This window comes from Staurois parvus, unplaced genomic scaffold, assembly GCF_062004578.1.
Source record: "Staurois parvus isolate SC_StPar_1 unplaced genomic scaffold, SC_StPar_1.0 ptg000086l, whole genome shotgun sequence".
Classification (NCBI taxonomy): Eukaryota; Metazoa; Chordata; class Amphibia; order Anura; family Ranidae; genus Staurois; species Staurois parvus.
In genome coordinates, this window is record NW_028317882.1 from 8,436,635 (window position 1) to 8,453,051 (window position 16,417).

The following is a 16,417-nucleotide window of genomic DNA, read 5'->3' on the forward strand; positions in this document are numbered from 1 at the left end:
AAAAACGAATGTTACCTGTTCCACCACATATACTCCATATTCTGCCTGCTGCTTTTGTAGAAATGGATGCATGTAATGCAGCCACATTTTAAGATGGGGTTCTCGATTACGGTATGGAATAATTATGGCAATTTTCTGCAGAGCCTTACAAATCTGAGGTATCGCTCTTCCTCCAAACCGCACGTTTGGATTTTCTGAAATAGTATGTAAAAACGGTATGTCCTTCCTCAGGTTAAGCAATACAGGACCTGTTTTAAGATGGAAACAAATATTAAAGTTAGCCTTAGAGTAGATCATTATATCCTGCAAAGTTACATTTAATATCTGAGAATCAGGGCCGAATCACCCATAACATGACATAAACAAGTAAACAAAAATTAGATAGTGTGGCACTGAAACATCTGTACTGGACCTTCCACCAAAAATGGGTGTTGGTCACATATATTATACCATGTGTAAACAACAAAAGTCAATAACCCATGCTCCTGCTGCTATATGTAAAGCGACCACGTAAAGTTGAGGCAAAAAGAAGAAATATTCATAAACAAAGTGCACAGAGACCATGAGGTAAAATATCGACCAGGTCCAGATTGGCATATGTTCCACAGGATGACCATTGTGAACAGTTCAATACTGTCTTCAGCAACATAGGATAATATCAGTGTGGATACTTGTTGGAAACTCAGAATGCCATATCAGTTTATATATTCCCCATTAACTCTGTGGTGTGTGGTTGCAGCAGAGCCGAAACTAGGGAAGGCCAGGGGACACATGCCCCGTGTGCCACATTGACAAGGGCACTTCCATCCCTATGATACACATATGGACAGGAGGGCCAGTGGGGGCAGAACCAATGAGCTGTATTTTAATCCTGCAACCGCTGAAAGCCTGCTTCTCTCCCTCCCACTGGCATTTAGCAGCTGCAGGAGGAAAACAAAGACTATCTTTTCTAGTAAATGCCAGCCCCGCTGTTCCTCTGGGCCAGCTTCCTCTTCTTTCTACTGCCCGCAGGTCCCTTCCTCCATCGCGTTGCATGTTCTCCTCCTCTCCTCTCCCGCTGGCTGCTGTGAGGGAAATGTCAGGATGGAGAACGGGGGAAGGGGCCGGAAAATATGCCATTTACCAAAAGCTCCTGTGTTTATTCATAGCTGAAGATAGTAAACTGTGTTTATTATGCTTCAGCAGTAACCAGTACAACTTGTGATTAAACAAGCACAGTCAGCGTTCAAGACCACAGCGAATAATCCATAGAGGTCACAAAGCAGGTGGATGGATGGCTGGAATGACTCACTCTGTCCGGAAGCTCCTAGCCAATGGATCTGGGTAGTGATGGGCTTGATGTTCGAGTTGAACATAACTTCGACTTGAACATCGGCTGTTTGTGTGTTCCACGAAGACACGAACGGTAAGGGCTGTTCACCCGCCACGGCTCACGATGCACTGTGGTCTGACAGTGCATTGTGATTGGTCAAAACAATGCACCTGACCACAGGTCAGGTGCGATGCTTTGGCCAATCACAGCACAATTGGACAGAGCTAGCGGAGTTGTCACCGCTAGCTCCACCCAATTGTTTACATCCGACCGGCAAATGTCAGATTGTGGTGGGTGCTTGGCGGGTGTGGACGGGTCTGCGGTCGTCAGGGTTTTTTCCTTATTTTGGGGAGTCAGCATCATTGTGACAATGCTGAACACCATGATTGCCCATGGATTACAACAATGGAGCCATTTTTTGCCTTTTTTTTAAAAAATAAAAGACTTGTCAAAAACTTGTATTTTTATTAACATTTTACACTTTTTTGGTCAATGGGTAGGGGTGACAAGAGGGGGGCAGGATCTGGGTTCCCCCTTGTTAAAGGTGGCTTCCAGATTCCAATAAGTCACCCCCCACAGCCACAGCCCAGGGTTGTGGGGAAGAGGCTCTTGTCCCCATCAACATGGGGACAAGGTACTTTGGGGGGGGAGTCCCCCATGTTGAGGGCATGTGGCCTGGTACAGTTCAGGAGGGAGGGAACTCATTTGTCCCCCTCCTTTCCTGGCCTGCTAGGCCTGTGCTCACATAAAGGGTCTGGTAGGAATTTAGGGGGGACCCCACGCTTTTTTTCCTAAATTTTTTGTAGGTTGGGTTACCCTTAAAAGTCCTACCAAGCCTAAAGGGCCTGGTACAGCTTTTAGGGGGAAACCCATGCATTTCCCCCCCCCCCATTTTTGGGAGGTGGGATTCCCCTTAAAAGTCCTACCAGGCTTAAAGAGCCTGGTAGGGCTATAGGGAGAACCCCACGCACTTTAAAAAATAAAATAAAATTACTGTGGGATCCCTCATAACCTTTCTACCAGACCTAAGCAGTCTTGTATGGCTGGAGGGGAATCCCACGCTGTTTTTTTTTTTTTAATAAAAATGTAATTTAAAAAAAAATGTCAGTCCTGCTGCAGCAGGTTCTATATATTCTTCTAATTGCCACAAGTGCCAAAAGTTGCATCAATGTGCAGCTGAAAATACATTGCCCCCCTGGGCACTACAATCTTATATACACAGCTTATCCTTCAATATTACAAAGATCTTCGTGTGCTTCCAATTAAGCATGCGTTGTATATCATTCAATCTTCTCTCTCTCTCTCTCTCTCTCTCTCTCTCTCTCTCTCTCTCTCTCTCAAACAATCAAAATAGACTGATATAGTGTAGTAAGTTCTATTAAAACTCAATAATGTGATACACCCAAGTGCTCACTACACAGAACCAAAACTTGTTCAAAAAATACGTAGACCACTCCGTGATTGACATCCACCACTATCCACAATAAATACTTTTACCCTCAAAGAGTGAATTCTGATTGAAGTGTACAGTGCACCATCCACCTCCAGCACTCAAACCATTACACATGCTCCTGCCTTTCCCTTTGAGAATGCACCTTACCCTGCATACATCGATATGTGCCTTTGAATCCTTAATACAATCCTCACTTTCACCTCTTATTAACGATTCTTCATAATCTCTCAATCACCATATAAAACCAAATATTGAAGTCCATAAGGGTTACGGCTGACGTCACTTCCGCCTGACTCGTTTCGTCATCAAGTTGACTTCCTCATAGGCAAGTCCTTTATTTAAAAAAAAGTCCTTTAATAAAAAAAACCCACCACCCATAAATCTCTACCACTCCCGGCACCGAATAACAGCTCCTCTTTCCCCCTCAGTAAAGTAAACAAAAGAGGTGGGGGTCACTTGCTGATGTCACTGGGTGACCCCCCCCACCCCCTTATGATATCACTGACCATATATGGATTTATCCACATATGGTTAATGATGTCACAAGGGGGCAGGGTCATGGGGGAAGTGGAGCTGCCATCCAGGCCCTGCCCCCCCTTATGACATTATTGGCCATATATGGGTATGTCCATATATGGTCAGTGATGTAATAAAATTGCAGGATCATCCTGTAACATCCTCAGTTGATCCCACCCTTTTGTGTACTTTAGCAGCAGGGGAAGCAGAGCTGTCATTTGGTGCCAGTAAGGGACAGGAGTGATTGAGTTCAGCGGGCAGAGGGTTTTTTTTTCGTGCAGGTCAGCGGCTATCGTACTTTGTGACATTAGGATTGATGTGGACCTTGCTGGACAATCACATCTTCCCCCATGTTGAAGGCATGTGGTCTGATATGGTTCAAGAGGGGGGTGCACTTTCTTCCCCCCCCCCCCTTCCTGGCCTACCAGGCTGCAAGTTCAGTTAAGGACCTGGTTTGAATATTTTTTGATTTTTTGTCTGAGGTCCCCCTCCCTAATCCCTACCAGACCCAAAGCCACTGGTTGTTAACATACTGGTGGGTATTGCCTCCTAACAACCAGTGCAAAAATGCAAAAACAGACCGTAGTCCATTTACATCCATTTACATCCATTTAGGTCTGCTTCCATTTTTTTTAAATGGAACAAATAAAGAGACATGTTCCCTTTAAAAAAACAGACCTAATGATCACCCATTTACATCTATTTACCCATAGGAATGCATTGCTGTCAGTTTTTATCAGTCAATGGACAGATGGAAAACAGAAAGAACACTCGTATATTTAGGGCCTTGGAAAATCTTCTTATCGCCGGCAAACATTTTCCATCACCCTGCAAAATATCTGTTATCGTTATGACCTTATGCCTATGTGACAGACTGCCTGGCACCCTGTCTGGGTGCTTCTGTCAGAGAGCTGTTTCCTTGTCACTGGAACACAGGTACACGGTATTATAGCTTGGCATTGCACCCAAGAACTAGACAACACTAACTTAAATGAAAGCAGGAACTCTATTGAAAAAAGGGGGCAGTCCCCACATGAACAATAAAACAAATATTACACATTGGGATAAACATCCCACAATGATTAGGTAACAAGGTCAAGTTGATACAAGACTAATCCCATCATGTAGGAACCTCCAGGAGAATTAGCCAACAGATAGAAACAATAGGAGACTCAATTAGCTCAATTAACAATGGGAGAAAGACACAACATAACACCTTAATAAACAGATTACAGCAGGAGACCTCATCAGCAGGTTGTTTTGAGGTGATTATATTAACATTTGCTCTGAGTCTCTGAGTCTAGGAGGGGTTGAAGCAGTCAATGCTGGTTTTGGCACAGAGACCCAAATATGTATCTGGGTCCTCCAGCTCTCAGAGACTGTGTGTTTCAGGAAGACATGGACTTGAATCCAAAAAACGACTCCAAAGCTCCCCCCCCCCCAGGCACACAGCACCAAAAGAATAGAGTCTCCTCAAATGCCAGGGCCCATGGTCAGTATGCAAGAGGCTAGCCTGCAGTCCCCTTCAAAAGACCCTGTCCCGGTTGAGTCTATCACAGTCTATATAACAAAAAACAGTCCAGCAGTCCAGCCAAGCACCTGTAAATGTTTTAATAAGTTTACCTGCTGTTCTCAGTGGAGAAGGAGCTACACATGCACGGCCTGGAAAAAACATCCTTTTGCTATTATCCCACAAATAATCCATTGCCAAGAGGAAACAGGATATAAGATTCTTTCCAGATGGTACAAAGTCCAATGTGCGTTACATAGACTGTAATATTCCGGACATATGTTGGAGGTTGACAAGGTTCACTGCTGCAAAAGCCAGTTATAGACCAGGGCAGTGACCAATCTTTGAGGTTAGTGGGTACACCGGATACCCTGGCTGCCATTGTGCCATATGCTGGGTGTCCGGTGCGCTCCTGTACCTTTAAGGAGGGGTGGGCTCCCTCATGTCCACGTGCCCTTGGTCTATCCATTAAATACATGTGCCTCTACTATGAGGACTCCCAAAATTTGTAGAGTTAGGACCACAGAATTTCAGGGTGCCGTGATGTGCCTCTGTGGCTTACGCATGTATTTGCAAATGTGTGCTAACTAAACCCCTGTTCTTAAACGCATATTGTTAGACAGGTTAAATTTGGTTGTTGGCTAGCTGGCTGGCAAATTGAACTGGCTATCTTATCCCCCTTTTCGATAAGTGATACCTATCCATTTTCCTTGCTGAAATAAGCCATTTTTAGACTGGGGCTGCTGACCACTGTTGTTGGTTAGCTGGCTGGCAAGTTGAACTGGGTAGCTTTATTTATATTTCTCTGTTGACAAGATGTTCCCTATATTCTGGTACAGCCCTAAACTTTGGCTATTTTGGGAGGATATGACAGCCACAATCAAACTAACTTCAGCCGACCTGAGCCAGAACCTTCCGGCTTGTCTTCTCCACTTGACAGGAAGACCTGTTCCAAATTACAGAGTCCAAATCAAGCTCCCTATTGAGTTGATGAACTGATTCCCTCACTGTATATCCCTAGGGAGTGACATCCCCGAGCCTTCCTGTCTCACCTGTGTCACTTCTACCTTTTATCTACACTAGAAACTGATACCAATCTCTTTCTCCATTCTCTGAGTACACTGCAACTTGGTGATGACTCTAAAGTTACTTATTATTAGGTTACTGGTACCTTGGGTCTATGGGCCCCTTCACACTGTCTTAGAAAGCTCAGAGTTTGTTGATGTTTTGGGTTTTTTAACCACTTGCCCTCCTAAGAATTTACCCCCCTTCCTGACAGGCCATTTTTGCGTTAGGGCGCTGTGTTACTTTAACTGACAATTGCGCGGTCATGCAATACTACACCGAAGTGAAATTTACGTCCTTTTTTTCACACAAATTGATCTTTCTTTCGGTGGTATTTGATTGCCTGTGTGGTTTTTATTTTTTGTGCTATAAAAAATGAAAAAAGACCAACAAATTTTGCTAATAATCTCCCTAGCGGTATTCCCCAGTGTAGCTCGGGGTAAACTTTTAGTACCAAAAGCGGTAACCTCGATGCTTCACTCAACACTGCAGTGTTGCTCCAGGATCCCTCTTCGACTTACCTTGTTATTCGCTCCCGCGAAGTCCCCCCTGCAGCGTCCCTGGCCATCTCCTCCGACCGATGCCAGCATCTGTCTTCCGGGTTCCATTCCCTGCGAGCGTCAGAATGTACGGTTGACGGAATCGGCGGGAAATTCAAAAAATTTTAAAGTGACATTCACTTAATACACTAAAATCACATAGTAAAACATTACTGTATCAAAGAATTTCACATACATTTTATCCCTAGCTCTTTGTCCTGTGCCCTGCCTGCATTTTTACTGTTCTTTCTGCCTGGAAACTGAGAAATGTCCATTGCGTACAAAAAGCATCCCTTTAGGTCAAAAGCGGTTTTAGACCAGCTAGAGAACAGCGATAGTAAACCAGAACTACTTGCAGAATTGAGTGATAATGATTTGTGGGGAAATTTGTCATCAGACACTGAAAATGATTTTGAGACTTTGCTCAGTGATGTGCGAACTTTATTATTATATTATTATTTTTATGATTATTTATTATATTATAATTTATGATTTTGTGTTTCAAATTTTATCATACTCGGGATGTTTACTAGATTCTTGTTCGGACAGATTTCAGTGAGTTATTCCTAAAAATTACAAGCCTACAATAAAAAAACACATATTTCCATGCAAATAAATGTACCGCTTTGAGCACAGAAATATTGACATAATCAGACCGCTAGGGAGGTTAAACATGTCCACTAAAAAAATTTTAAAAATCAAATTTTGTCATAAACTTAGGACAAAATGTATTCTGCTACATGTCTTTGGTAAGAAAAATCCCAGTGAAAAATGTCAGTGTTTTTGGTTTGATTACATTTTTGAATTAAATGTATTATTATTATATTATTATTTTTATGATTATTTATTATATTATAATTTATGATTTCGCATTTCAAATTTTAGCATACCCGAGTTGTTTACTAGACTCTTGTTCGAACAGAGTTTAGTGAGTTATTCCTAAAAATTACAGGCCTACAATAAAAAAACCCCACATATTTCCATGCAAAAAAATGTACCGTTTTGAGCACAGAAATATTGACATAATCAGACCACTAGGGAGGTTAAACACGTCCATTAAAAAAATCTAATTTTGTCATAAACTTAGGACAAAATGTATTCTGCTACGTGCTTTGGTAAGAAAAATCCCAATACGTGTAAATTTATTGGTTTACCTGAAAGTTATAGTGTTTACAAATGGCGGTATAGATACTGGATTTTTTTTTTCACTAATAATGGCGGCGATCAGCAACTTATAGCGGGACTGCGATGGACATTCTGACACTGGGGGGAACTGACTTGGTGTCACTGACATCCCCAGTAACACCAATACAGTGATCAGTGCTAAAAAAAAGCACTGACACTGTACTAATGACACTGGGCCGGAAGGGATTAACATGAGGGGCGATCAAAGGGTTAACTGTGTGCTGGGAGTGTTTTACTACGGAGCCGTGCCAGTTTGCTACACTATAAGCACACTGCTTTGGATGGCTGTGCTCTGCACAGCCATCCAAAGCAGTGTGCACAAGCTGACATGGAGGAGGACTGTTAGTAAACGAAACAGTCCTCCTACACATCAGAGGTGCTTGGTAACTACTGGGTGCTGGCGGGTGATTGACAGCCACAGCCGCGAATGGTGGCGCGGGTGGGGCTCGCTAGCGGCCTACGCGTGCCCCCTACCCGGAAATGAAAAATCACGTGGATATATATATATATATATATATATATATACACAGTATATATGTGATTTTGCGCACCCCTGCCGCCCTGTACCAATTTATCTGCTATAGGGAGGTGGGAAAGCGGTTAAACATTCTTTATGTTTGTTAATGCTTTTAATTCGTTATGTGTAAAAAAAAAATGAGTTCAACTTACTGCTACTATTGTTTTTATAATGGTGCTCGGGTACGAGCATGTAACAAATGTGTCTTTATTTTTGTACACCATGAGAAGTGCTAAATAAACAAAGAATCAGAAAAAAACATTATTTTGCTTTTTTTATGATATATTATTATATAGTCTTTAGTAAATGGCTGTTGTTAAGAGAATGTTTAACTTACCTAAATTAGGTGGCATTTCTGGGCACAATGTTAACTCTTTTGAATCTGTTAGGAAAATAAAAATACTTCTAAAAACCCAAATCATTTTTATATAATACTTTGTGTATATTTTAAATAAGTAACTTAAGTAAAACAAATAATAATATTTGAGTTATACAGATTTACACGATTTAATGAATTAGCTGTAATTAAAGAAATCTATTCACATGCACTTCCCTTTTCTTGTTGCCCTATTGACCATATAAATATGTCAGGTAGTCTATTAGAAACCACAGAACTAGAATGACTTACGTTCAGGAGCTGTTCAGCGTTTTTTTCAGCAGCCCCTGAACTCTCCCTAATGTTTTCCTATGTGTCCATGTACACTATGTTGTTTACAGTCGTTTACTGGCAGTTGAGTTTACAGTCATTTTTTTGAATGCACCAAACTTGCGCTCAGGAGTAGATTTTACTGGCTTTTCAAACGCCAAACGCGTGTAAACGCTTGTAAACGCAGCTAACTGTGTTTAGAAGCGTTTGCGTTTAGAAGCAGTTTTTAACTGTTCCATGTCCAGATGCTGTCCAGAGCCTTTTTTCATCATCAGAAATGCATGCAAAGCGTTTTCCATGTATTCAAATGGACCTAGTACACCAGCGCAGTCAGTTCCAGGTGGAACGTGCTGCATTATGCTCATGATGGGATCCATAGTGAATACAACCAGAAAAGACAGGTAATTTCAACACATACTGCTCTCTCTGCTTCTGCTCTCTCTATTCCTCTCAAAATGTCTGAAATAGTTAATTTTTCAGTGCATTCTGATATGCAAATGCAGCTAAACTGACGTTTTTTAACCTACTTTTTCCAGCAGTTAGTTTCCATCGTTCAGAAGAGTTTTCCAAACGCCCTGTGTACATGAACCCTTATATAAACCTTGTCGGAAAAGCTTCAAGTTCTTTTTGCCTTCAAAACTGCATGACATGAGTCATACAGTGCAGGAAATAAGTATTTGATCCCCTACTGATTTTGAATGTTTGCCCACTCACAAAGAAATGATCAGTCTACAAATGGTAAGTGGTAAGTGTACTGTAACACTGAGAGACAGAATAACAACAAAAAATTCAAAATAAATGCATGTCTAACACATTATACACTGATTTACATGTTTGATTGCTCCTGTGGACAGGTGTCTTTTATACAGGTAACAAAATGAGATTAGCAGCACTCCCTTTGAGAGAATGCTACTAATCTCAGCTTGTTACCTGTATGAAAGACACCTGGTAGCCAGAAATCCTGCTGAATGATAGGGGATCAAATACGTATTTCCTTCATGAACATACAAAGCAGTGCATAATTTGTTAGACATGCATTTCTTTTGAATTTTTTGTTGCTATTCTGTCTCTCAGTGTTACAATACACCTACCATTTGATTTTTAGACTGATCATTTCTTTCTGAGTAGGCAAACATTCAAAATCAGCAGGGGATCAAATACTTATTTCCTTCACTATACATACAGTGGGGATCGAAAGTTTGGGCACCCCAGCTAAAAATTTGCATTAATGTGCATAAAGAAGCCAAGGAAAGATGGAAAAATCTCCAAAAGGCATCAAATTACAGATTAGACATTCTTATAATATGTCCACAAAAGTTAGATTTTATTTCCATCATTTACACTTTCAAAATAACAGAAAACAAAAAAATGGCGTCTGCAAAAGTTTGGGCACCCTGCAGAATTTATAGCATGCACTGCTCCCTTTGCCAAGCTGAGACCTGCCAGAGTCATGGATTGTTCTCAATCATCGTCTGGGAAGACCAGGTGATGTCAATCTCAAAGGTTTTAAATGCCCAGACTCATCTGACCTTGCCCCAACAATCAGCACCATGGGTTATTCTAAGCAGTTGTCTAGATCACAATAACTCCCGTGTATGTGTTTTAACTTTGCAGTGACCAGTCTTCATGAAACTCCATGTAAAAGCAGCATTTGGGGAATAGAGGATGGCTAGTTGGGAACTGCAATTCCTCAGCGCTCTGCTGCAGGGATTCCTTCCACAGGCCTACCTTTTGTCATATCATGATTTACAGTATTTTGGCAGCATAACAAGACTAGTCTTGTAGAATCATGCCTGTGAAGGATTTTCCCAGTAACTGGTAGAAATTGTTACAGATTATAGGTTTTTCAAGTTAAACATGTTGTCTGTGTCTTTCATTTTGATTACCTGCCATCTTATAAATATGCTGTTCCTGAAGGGTGCCTCTACAGTCTATGTGAGCTAAAGACACTTAAAATGAATTTAGGGCTAAAGAATACTGTGTTACCTTAACTATGGGCTTTAGCCAAATGAGATGTTTTCCACATTTCTATCAGTTTTCATATGTTTCTGTACAATCAAGCCTATTGTTTTGAGTTCATACATCAAAGCAAGGCCTTATGTCCACCCTTTAGTAACATATCACCTTTTGGTTGTTATTCTGCTGAAGATCTATCCTAACCTGGTTCTATACTCCCTTGATTGATGCATCCATCTTCTTGCTATGGCCTGCCCCGTGTATTAACTTGCATTGATAATGTACCTCAACAAAAGTAGGGTGCTCTTTTGCAGACTCCATTGGTTCCCTAGTTCCTTCAGCACTATGTTTTCTCTAGTATTTATCTTTCTACTCCTCTGAAGCTCCCTGTCTCCTCAAAAAGATCACGCTGCAGGATGTTTATGCCCCTTGTTGTGGCTCCTAGTTGTTTCATGGTTCTAGTACTGTAAATTTTTATGGCCTACCCTTTCAGCTTCAACCTACCCAATTACTGTACATTCCACTTGCACAGAAGGGTCATAGACCCTCTATTACCAGGCTCTTCTCCCGGGGTTGCAAAACTGTCACCTGACCTCTGCTGCATCCATTTTCTATTTTTGCTGCCTCATACTATTCACCCTGGACATTTCGAGTCCTAATTTTAGCCATAACATTTTGCAGGCTTACTTCTTCTATAGCTCAGACATTCTTTAGTGTTCATATTTTCCCTCCCTTTCATTGTGGCATTAATTTTTTCCAGAGGTCTGTTGTGTCCTCCAATAAACATTTAGAGTAGGAGATTTGTACTCACTGTAAAATCATTTTAATTTGGGGATACAAATCCTATTTACATTTTTTGGTGTCCCTGGCCATTACCATTTGCTCTGGTTATTTTTCAATAGCTGTTCTTTTAAAGTGGTATTAAACCCAGGACCCTGCATTCACTCTATCTGGTCTCCCACAGTACAAAGAATATGGACATGCAATTATTTTAGTAAATATAAACTGCTAAATACCTTTTCTCATCAGCAGTTAGAGCAGTCTTGTGACTTCAGCAGAGCACTGGTTAAAGCTTGTAGGAGGAGTTTTCTTTCTGCTCTAGGAGCATGCAAAACCCCTGACCCTCTGTCTGGACTGTACTGATTGGCCCTGTGCTGATCACATGCACTCTCCAAAGGAAAAAAAAAAAACCTCTCCAGCAATACACACCAAACTGAGCATGTGCATGTGGCTATGGGTTCAGTCTGTCTTATCAGGAGATAAGACGTGGACATTTGAACAAGAGGAGTGGCAGAGAAGAAAAGATCAAATGGACTTTTAACACAATACAGAGCATTAATCCCTTAGGTTCCACAGTGAGTATATCAAGCATGCTTCACTGCATATACAGACTGATTTTACTGTTGTGGGTTTAGTAACACTTTAACTTCTCTTTATACTGCTAGCTACTTCTTAATAACCACCCACAAATATGCCTAAACTGTTATTATAAAATCTAGCCAAACACAGATATACCGGTACATTATCTACTATTTATGAAATATCATTTACTAAGGAGATCTCTTACTTAGTTTGAGCATTGTTTAGTGCAAGTTTTCTCCAGTGGAAAGGAACACTGACTCACAGACAGCCCCTTGATTACAAAGACTGTGCAAGGCTTCATCCCTCCCAAGATTCTTTGAAGTCTCTGGATTCCAGAACCTAATCCTGGAGTTACCAATCCTAGAAAACTGTGTCAAACCAGTTTTCTCCACTGAGAATAGCCATCCTAGAGTCCCTCAACCTGCACCATTGAGAACCCTGTATGAAATGTAACCCTTGTAACACAGTTTCAGGGCACAGAACAGTGGCACATACCCCCCTCTTTGTTTTGATCTAGATGGCAGAACATGCAAGCCTAAACTTCTTGCTTTGGCACCTTTGTGGCAGCTATCACCCATTTGGACTCCTTCCTGACTGACATTACTGTCTTTCTCTCTAAAGGGGAACTCAAATCGATGCCTCAACCTTTGATCCTATCTACAACCTACTGACATGTTGCTATGGCCTCGACTGTGATCATCCAAAACCTTTTTCTGGGTACCCTTCCACAAGTGCCTATTCCAAAACCTTAACAGGGACCCACTGTTCTCTCTACCAACCTTTCTACATTTTTGCTTTGGGTTCCTGTGCATACTCTTACTTTTGTGACATGTTCTGATATTCCAGAAACCTCTCCCTGAACTACCGCCTTTAAACTGTAGGGGACCTTCTCCCACTACCCTGTCTCCACTGTGACTGTTAATCAATCACTCTTCTTATTACCTGTATCATTTTCAGCCATTCCAAACTGTTTTCCAGGTTTACCAACACCTTTGTGGCTACCCTTAGCAACCAAATCATTCGAGACAATCAACACATTATCTTGCTCATCATTGGCAGTAACGTTCAGCAATTTATTACGTATCTCTTCATTGTCAATGTTGTCAATACGGTCATCAATCCCTTTTTCAATCCTTGATAGGGAAGTTTCTGCAGAAGAAAAACACACAAATGAGTGGTTATTATGCACGGAACCTCACAAAACATCGGCTCACCTGTTATCAAACACTCTACAGACAACTATCCTGACATCTGACATTTAAACAGTTACCCGTAGAAACATCCACCACCTCAGCCCTGATCTTCTTCAGTCTGCTACTGAGTACCTTTGTGATAAAATTGCACCACTGTCCTGCCCTGACCTGGCCACATCTGCCTACAACAATTTACTATCATCCTCCCTGAACACACTTGCTCCTTTCTCTACATGCAGAACCAGGCCTCACCTGTCACAACCCTGGCAAACAGATGACACCAGAAGTCTCAAGAGATGCAGCCGTGCTCTAGAGCGGGCACAGTGTAAAACTAAATCCCTGCTAGACTTTACCCTCTACAAATCCGCCCTTCTCAAGTACAACTCCGACCTCCGTGCTGCTAAACAAACCTACTACAACACTCTCATAAAAATCCTCTCATTCAATCCTCATCAACTCTTTTCTACCCTTAATTCCTTACTCCACCCCCCACTGCCTCCACCCACCAACTTATTTACTGCACAGGAGATTGCCAGTCATTTCAAGAACACGATCGACACAATTGGTGATGAGACCTCCAGTGTCAAGCCTCCTCCTCTACCCAACATACCAGGCCCAACCCCACACTCAATACCCTCCTCCTTCGACCCTGTTACCACGGAGGAAGTTACCAAACTCCTTTCCAAGGCTCACCACCTGTCCCCTGGACCCTGTCCCATCATTATTGCAGCCTCCTTCCTACTCTATCTTAAACTCTCTAACCCACATCTTCAACCTCTCACTCTCCATAGGCACCTTTCCCTTCCAGCTCAAACATGCACTGGTTACCCCCATACTTAAAAAACCCTCGCTGGACACCACTTGTTTGAATAACTTAAGACCCATCTCCCTTCTCCTGTTTGCCTCCAAGCTTTTCGAGCGCCTTGTTCACAACCGTATGAATTGCTACCTCACCAACAACAACCTTCTTGATACTCTACAGTCTGTCCTGCTCCTCTGTCCTGCTCCTCCTCAGTAAACTTCACTCCATTGGCCTCCATGACTCTGCTCTCTCCTGCTTCTCCTCTTACCTTTCTCAGTGCACTTTCAGTGTCACATACAACAACCCCTCCGCTCCTCCTCCTCTTTCCTTTCTGTCCTTGTGCCCCTCCTTTTCTCTCTCTACATCTCCTCCCCGGGCCAATTGACAACCTCTCATGACTTCTTATACCACCTCTATGCTGATTACACCCAGATCTATCTCTCCACTACCCAGCTCACTCCCTCATTCTCCTCACATATCACAAATCTACTAAGAGACATAGCAGTATGAATGTCACACCACTCCCTCAAACTCAATCTTCCCAAAACTGAGCTTGTAATATTTCCTCCTCCCTGATTACCCACTCATGACTTCACCATTAAGATCAACAGCATAACCATTGGTCCTTCCACTCATGCCAGGGTGCTCGGCGTAATCCTAGACCTCTCGGCATAAACCTCTCCTTGGGGCCCCACATCCAAATACTGGCTAAATCCTGCCGCCTCAACCACTGCAACATTTCAAAAATCCAACCGTTTCTGACCAAAGACACCACAAAATAACTTACCCAATCCTTTGTTATATCCCGCCTTGATTACTGCAACTCACTCCTCACCGGTCTACTGTTACACAGGTTATCCCCCCTTCAGTCTATTATGAATGCTGCTGCTAGACTCATACACCTTACCAACCGATCAGTGACTGCTGCCCCTCTCTGCCAATCCTTTCATTGGCTTCCACTAACCCAACGTATAAAATTAAAAATACTTACCACAACATACAAAGCCATCCACAACACTGTCCCTAGCTACATCACCAACCTCATCCGCAAATTGTGTCCACTTTGCCCCCTTCACTCCTCCCAAGACTTCTCCAAAGCCTCTCCCATCCTCTAGAACTCCCTACCGCAGTATGTCCGGTCAGCCCCCACCCTGTCTGCCTTTAGGCAATCTTTGAATACTCACTTATTCAGGGAAGCCTACCCCACCTCCATCTATGAACTGTACTTGTTCTGATTCACCTACAGGACGATAGACTTTATCTCCAATGATGTATACAGCTATACCATGTGGTGTTAAATCTATCTCTTGCATCAGGTCAGACAGTTTAACTCAATGAATAAACTCACATGTTGAGGAAATCAGATGAGGAAACCCATTCAAATTTTCCGTTTAATGAAGAATAATTTTAGGTAGAAAAACGCTAATGTTGTAAGCCTCATAGAAAGATGTGGTGTTAAATCTATCTCTTGCATCAGGTCAGACAGTTTAACTCAATGAATAAACTCACATTTTGAGGAAGTCAGATGAGGAAACCCATTCAAATGTTCCGTTTAATGAAGAATAATTTTAGGTAGAAAAACGCTAATGTTGTAAGTAGAGATGAGCGAAGAAATGAAAAATTCGATTCGACTGATTCGGCGAATTCGTGGACAATATTCGATTCGAGTCGAATAAATTTGCTGTGAATTTAACTTAAAAAAGGGTGTTTCTAGGCTTCAGAGAGACTTAATATTAGTGCAGAACACTGTACCTTTAATTTAAATGCCCTTGGAGTCTGCTGGGGAAGAGAAATAATACTGTCACTCAGTATGACATGCAGATGAGTGCCGTCGATCTTAGAATCACCGCACACTTCACTCATTTGGCCAGTCACGGGGCCAAAACCAGTGTTTGGAGCCACAGTGTGGCGGTGGAGGCAGCAGCAATGGGAGGCCATACAGCAACCTATGACAAAATGGAAACCAGCAGGAGTGTGAGGAGACCTGAAAGTGGCACATGGCAGAGTGGGAGCAATGGGAGGCGGTACAGGGACCCAGGTCACACTGTGGGCCCAGCAGCAGCGTGACCAGGCGGTACGGGGGCCCATGGCAGATTTGGGGCCTGGCAGCACCTATGGGAGGCCTGTAACCTGCCAGCAACCTATGACAAAATGGAAAACCGCAGGAGTGTGAGGAGACCTCAAAGTGGCACATGGCAGAGTGGGAGCAATGGGAGGCGGTACAGGGACCCAGGTCACACTGTGGGACCAGCATCAGCGTGAACAGGCGGTACGGTGGCCCATGGCCGATTTGACCTCGTTCATCCCATAGTCCTGCCGACTCACGAATAGCGTGGCCTCCTCAAAGGGCCTGAGCAAGCG

General features: G+C 42.5%; 1 protein-coding gene across 1 annotated transcript in view; it reads right to left on the minus strand.

Annotated features, from left to right (window-relative positions):
- The window catches only part of LOC149468505 (beta-1,4-galactosyltransferase 2-like), a 123,931-nt gene that overhangs the window by 72,171 nt on the left and 35,343 nt on the right, over nt 1–16,417 (minus strand). The window contains exons 2-4 of the mRNA XM_089670018.1: nt 13,004–13,210; nt 8,435–8,479; nt 16–248 (exon numbers count right to left, since the gene is read on the minus strand). Of these exons, the coding sequence (XP_089526144.1) occupies nt 16–248; nt 8,435–8,479; nt 13,004–13,210 (485 nt within the window). The remainder of the gene's footprint in view (nt 1–15; nt 249–8,434; nt 8,480–13,003; nt 13,211–16,417) is intronic.